A 5,508-nucleotide genomic window follows, 5' to 3' on the forward strand; every position below is an offset into this window, starting at 1 on the left:
ATCCTCTAATAAGGGTTTATGCTACCCCTTGGCCGCTGCCCTTTTCCAAGGAATGTTGTCTGACACTGCTTCTCGTACACACATGACAATACAGACTATTCTAGTTTGTAGTTAACCGATGGTGGAACAAGTTACCAGTTGCTACCAGAGCAGGGGCATCCCTCTATCTTCAAGAATCTCTTGAAGACCCAGTTCTTCCGAGAGTGACCGGAGGGTTGCCGGTTCGAACCCCGACCAGTAGAAAGCGGCTGAAGTGCCCTTGAGCAAGGCACCTAACCCCTCACTGCTCCCCGAGCGCCGCTGTTGTTGCAGGCAGCTCACTGCGCCGGGATTAGTGTGTGCTTCACCTCACTGTGTGTTCACTGTGTGCTGAGTATGTTTCACTAATTCACGGATTGGGATAAATGCAGAGACCAAATTTCCCTCAAGGGATCAAAAGAGTATATATACTATACCATCTCCTCTTGTAACACCTCTAAGATCCTACCACCCTTTTTGTCCATCTACTACATTACATTACATTTAGCAGACACCTTTTGACCAAAGTGACTTACATATGTCAACTACAAGGGATTACATTGTCCCCGGAGCAACTTGGGGTTAAGTGCCTTGCTCAAGGGCAACGGTGGAAGCCGGGAATTGAACCGACAACTTTTAGGCTACTACACGCTAGCCCAGCTAGCCCAGCTACTACTATCCCTCTTACATGCATCCCTTGGCTTTACTTAAATCTGCACAGTCATGCTCTATTTTCTTTTTTTGCATTGTATGTAGATGTAGTATGTATTGTTTTACAGAGGTGTCCTACTACACTGTAGCTTGAATGTTATTCCTCATAGTAAGTCACTCTGGATAAAAGTGTCAGCGAAGTTAATAAATTAAGAGTTTGGTTCCACAATGCTTCATCCTCCATTCCAATAAATTTTATATATTTATTTAGTTTTTACATTTTGATTTCCAGGTAATTTCAGTGCAACTGTAATTGGGTTATTGTTATTTGATTTATCTTTAATCAATCAAAACTGCAATGTTATTGATGTTACCTAAAATACACAATTAAATAACATGACTTATTAATGTTTTTAAAAATGGAGATATAGCGTTTTGGAACCACTCCTCAAATGTAAATGTGATGTAGTTCCTAAAACCTTCTGCAGTTTATAAATGAGGGTGATATTTGAGCGCTCACCTCTGTGTCTTTGGGGTCTTGTCTACACAGCAGATCCAACACAGGCTGAACGTCTGCCACCTCATGAGGAAGGAGCTGCATAAAGATCTTGTAGCCTCTGACCTGAACCAGAAATATGTCAAGGCTATACACAGAGGACAATCTTGTAATATGGTGTGATGTTACAAGAGTGACAAATGGTTGTTGTGTACGACACTTACCTTGCAGACGATGTAAAGAAATTTAAATCCAAGGTGCACAAGCAGCGGTGGGGACTTCTCATTGCGGATAAGTTCTAGCAACATGTTCACCATCCATTCTAAGGTGGAAAAAGATCATTAGACAATGTCTGTGAGAGATGACAATAAAGTATATACAATAATGCCAGCTCAGAACCTATGTAAATGAGGTGGGTGAAAAAACGGCCAATAGGAAAACAAGGAGCCAGTTGGAATACTACCCAAGTGTGGATCCAAAAGATGAGATTGCTCTTGGTAATTATCCATAATGTCTGCAGCACACAACACAAATGTCAATGTTATGTCAAACACACAATCACATGAATAGGTATTCACATAAGAAAACTGGGAGCAGGTTGACTTACATATGAATCTCTCCATTGCAGATTCAGTTTTGCCTGTATCTTCGTGTATTTCAGGTAAACTGGCAATCAGAGACCTCACCTCAGCACTGAAGGTGAACCCATCAAGAACACAAGCCTTTGCGATCACATCGGCTTCCCCAACTCCGTCCTCTCCATTGGCGTTACCTGATTCCGTGTCTGTCAGTGCCATTGCACTGTCTCAGAGGATGCTGATAGTTTGCAGCTTAACTTAAGTGGACGCTTGTAGCTATCAAAAACACAACAATATGTTCACTGATACTGTTAAGTTATTCGCGCTGTCCGCTGGTTGCAATCAAACCGATAATTGTATGGGTGTGACACATCTACTTATCAACTGCGTAGCGCACTCTCTTTCACAGTGCACAACTGCAAACGACGTAAATAAAAATAAATAAATATGAATCTTGCATGAATCCTCCGTATTAACTAAGAAAACTTAAACTGTTATACACTGTATGATGAAACTGTATTATAACGTGATACCCACATTGTTCTCTACTTTTCTATTCATGTCATGATACATCACGCCGGAGCTTAAACTTTGGACACAGGTCAATAACTTCCGGTTCATGGAAACTATCAAATTAAAAGCGCTGATGGGAAGATTGACACTGGATAGCTGAAATGTCCTTGCATGTAAAGATTGACACTGGATAGCTGAAATGTCCTTGCATGTGTTGACTGTTCATTGAATGATATAATAAGATATTATTCTTTTAAAGGGAACATTATTTAAATAAATTAATTCAGTGAAGTAAATACCGATACATCTAACACCTTAAACAGAGGACAGACAAGAAACCACAATGTGTTTCAGGTTCTGTCACACTCCAGTTAGAAAAATCAAATGTGAAGCCTCTACTGAAACAAGGCAAGTACCATGAGATAAATTACTTTTAAAATGAATGACAAGATGAGACAAGATGTTTTTAATCCACTTTATTTTGATTAATGGTCACACTTATTTTGTTCATTCCATTAGTGGAATTCCATTAGTCATTCCAAAGTGTATCTGTTTTTGAATATTGCCTATTCAATCTTCATTCTCTGTCATGCCACATTGCAGGTAATACCTGATGACACATGTGTCTACTTACATTACTGTAACTGTTCAGTACTTTCAACACCAACCCCTTCAGCAAGAGCAAATGGAATGTTAGTAAAATATAAAACATTCACGTCACAATTAACTTTTCTGTATCTACTTAAAACTTTTCTTAAGTTAATTAGTCTTCATAGGTAGGCCTACTGCTGTTTACCCTCTATGGTATGTAGTAGTGTGTTGTGAAATTGTTAAAGTGCATAACTTCTGTATCATGAATTTGTCATTATTATGGGGGTGGGGCCAGGGGTGGTGAGGCATCAAATCCTATTAGTAATGTTTACTTTACCAGGTCTTTCATGATGCGAATGGAGGAACCTCTGTACCCTCCGCCAAAGTGATTCCAGTGGTTTAGATAATGGAAAAGCTGATAGAGCTGCAGCCGTTTCTCAAAGCCTGGTGCCTTTGGGATCTTCCCGTGGTATGCCGTGTAGAAAGACTTATTGAAGCCACCGAACATGCCCGCAATGCCAAGCTCATATTCAGAGTGCCCGTAAAAGGATGCCGGGTCAAAGATTATTGGGCCGTCCGAGCATTCTGCCACGTTCCCTCCCCACAGATCGCCATGGACAAGTGCTGGGACAACCGTCACATCAGCAAACAGCTGGGGAATCTTCAGCTGAATAGAAAAATAATTGGGTGAGAACAACCACAAATATGACGTCAGTCAGTTTGATTACATTCATAACAGCCACCTGCTAATGGCCTCAGGCTTTGTTCTTCCTGTACCTGAAGCTTAGACCACAGCTCTCTAGCTTCTCGGTCACCGTGGCTCTTCTCCACTAAGTCCAGCTGGTGACCAAGTCTCTGCTGAGCATAGAATGCCACCCAGTCTTCTTGCCAGTCATTATTCTGAGAGAGATGTGAGGAAAGTGTGGGGGGGAGACATAGGGTCAGCAAAGGCACTGTTTTAGCAGTAGCTATCTATCCCAAGCCAGGGATAAAGAGGACTGGAGAGTATCGCTATCGGGCTGCAATTTATCTTCATTTTTGTTTAACTAATAGAGTCATAAAATGTTATTGTTATTCAACTGTACTGCAACTAACCTGTGGAAGGTATCCGCAGCAGGTTGGAACATCAAACCCAAATTGGTCAATGGCAGGCACTTCAGACTGCCCAGATCCTTTTCCTGCACATGCAAGTATTAGAACTGAGTAAAAATAAGACATGACTCAACATTTCCCAATAAGCTGGTATTAGCTGTACAAAGGGCTACATGGTCACATTGTGGAATAGCACAGATTGTCCAGCAGATGGCGCCCTAACACCTTTTTGTGAGCTCAGGGTACATTACCGACAGTTTGCTCCTGTTTGCTCTGCTTCTCTCTCTGCTTTTGGTTATGAAGATGCAAGTCGGCCAAATGTTCCCCCAGCTGGGCAGAGAACCTGCGCATGTAGCCAAATATACATGCACACGTCAGGGCACACTTCATCCTCTGGGGAGAATATTAAATGGGACACAAACCATGTACTGCACAACAGGATGAACATTACATTTAAAGAGGCTGTAAGCTACATTACTTACAAACATTGTATCTAAGTTAAAGCCATGATGTAATCATCTAGGCAGATCTTTCTAGAGCAGACGTGACCCACCTGAGGGATATATTTAATACATTACAGCCCAAATATACCACTTAAAGCAGAATAACATGATCTGATGACTGATGTAAATAATAGGCCTACATATAAAGAACTAGCATTTTAAATAAAACATGTATTACATATCAATTTAGCACTAAAGCTAATATAAGAGGGTGTATCTCCAGGAATTCTTGTAATTTAATTGTGATGGTTTGGGAGGATAATGGCGTCATACTTGGTCAGGCTTCTCATGTCCACATGCTCCATGACAAACACAGACCCCCCTCGCTCTAGATCAAGGACCTTCACAGGTTTAGGAACTTTCACAGTGTTAGTTTTCAGTATAGCCTCCAAACTAGCCATCTCTCCAACAAACATTCGTTTGGCCTTCAAAACAAGAATGGGGTGGGGGGAGGACAGGAAACAGTGTCACAAAGTAGACCAACAAGATATACAATGACACAGCACAGAGGCCATGGATTATAAAAGGACATTTAGCCAAATAAATCTGATATAACCGGGTTATAATAGTAGCACCAGTAGTAGCGTATTTGGCTTAGTCTGGCCGCTTGTTTAGTCAGCAAGATGCAATCATGTGCAAGTGATTGACATGTTGCGCTGTCTGAGATGTAGGCTAAAGCAGGCAGGGACCTTGTCATCGTCATCTCGATTACAGTGCTTGAAGCGGGAAAAAAAATTCAAGACAGACTAGTGAAAACAATGCTTAGCTGATGACAACCTCGCTCTTGTGGTTTATCTTCACAAATACTCTCCCGTTGTCAGTGTCATAACTCTGGCCCTCGCTGATGCATCCACCTCCCGAATGACCGGTGGCTTTCAACGTCGAGGTTCCCAGCTCTTTTTTCAACTGAGCTTCCATTACCGTTTTTGACGTTAAAGTCACATTAACGTTAAAATGACTTGACAATCTCCGCGTGAACCATAGACAGTAAAAGAAAACCCACTGCCTATGCGTGAACCGAAGTTAGAGGTATGAAGTTATTATGGCGTGAAGCCGTGAACACTAT

General features: G+C 41.5%; 2 protein-coding genes across 2 annotated transcripts in view; both read right to left on the reverse strand.

Moving 5' to 3' along the window:
• tbcd (tubulin folding cofactor D) overlaps positions 1 to 2,343 on the reverse strand; it is a 46,365-nt gene extending 44,022 nt beyond the window's left edge. The window contains exons 1-4 of the mRNA XM_042087280.1: positions 1,773 to 2,343; positions 1,629 to 1,679; positions 1,390 to 1,487; positions 1,190 to 1,291 (exon numbers count right to left, since the gene is read on the reverse strand). Coding sequence (XP_041943214.1) covers positions 1,190 to 1,291; positions 1,390 to 1,487; positions 1,629 to 1,679; positions 1,773 to 1,962 — 441 coding nt within the window. The 5' untranslated portion in view covers positions 1,963 to 2,343. The remainder of the gene's footprint in view (positions 1 to 1,189; positions 1,292 to 1,389; positions 1,488 to 1,628; positions 1,680 to 1,772) is intronic.
• Positions 2,344 to 2,717: 374 nt separating this feature from the next.
• LOC121705961 (fructosamine 3 kinase related protein) lies at positions 2,718 to 5,497 on the reverse strand. The gene is made up of 6 exons (XM_042087371.1): positions 5,220 to 5,497; positions 4,716 to 4,867; positions 4,191 to 4,282; positions 3,943 to 4,025; positions 3,625 to 3,747; positions 2,718 to 3,514 (listed from the first exon to the last, which is right to left on the reverse strand). Exons 1-6 carry the CDS (start codon positions 5,358 to 5,360, stop codon positions 3,176 to 3,178), a joined length of 930 nt encoding a protein of 309 aa, XP_041943305.1. The 5' UTR covers positions 5,361 to 5,497; the 3' UTR covers positions 2,718 to 3,175.
• Positions 5,498 to 5,508: the final 11 nt, after the last annotated feature.

This window comes from Alosa sapidissima, chromosome 3 (genome assembly GCF_018492685.1).
Source record: "Alosa sapidissima isolate fAloSap1 chromosome 3, fAloSap1.pri, whole genome shotgun sequence".
NCBI classification, from domain to species: domain Eukaryota; kingdom Metazoa; phylum Chordata; class Actinopteri; order Clupeiformes; family Clupeidae; genus Alosa; species Alosa sapidissima.

Excerpts from the sequence above, each read along its gene's own strand:
- LOC121705961 (XM_042087371.1), bottom strand. The coding sequence starts at position 5,360 with ATGGAAGCTCAGTTGAAAAAAGAGCTGGGAACCTCGACGTTGAAAGCC. Across the intron at positions 4,868-5,219 it reads AGATAAACCACAAGAGCGAG|GCCAAACGAATGTTTGTTGG; the intron begins GTTGTCATCAGC and ends CTTGTTTTGAAG. Across the intron at positions 4,283-4,715 it reads GACATGAGAAGCCTGACCAA|GTTCTCTGCCCAGCTGGGGG; the intron begins GTATGACGCCAT and ends CTACATGCGCAG.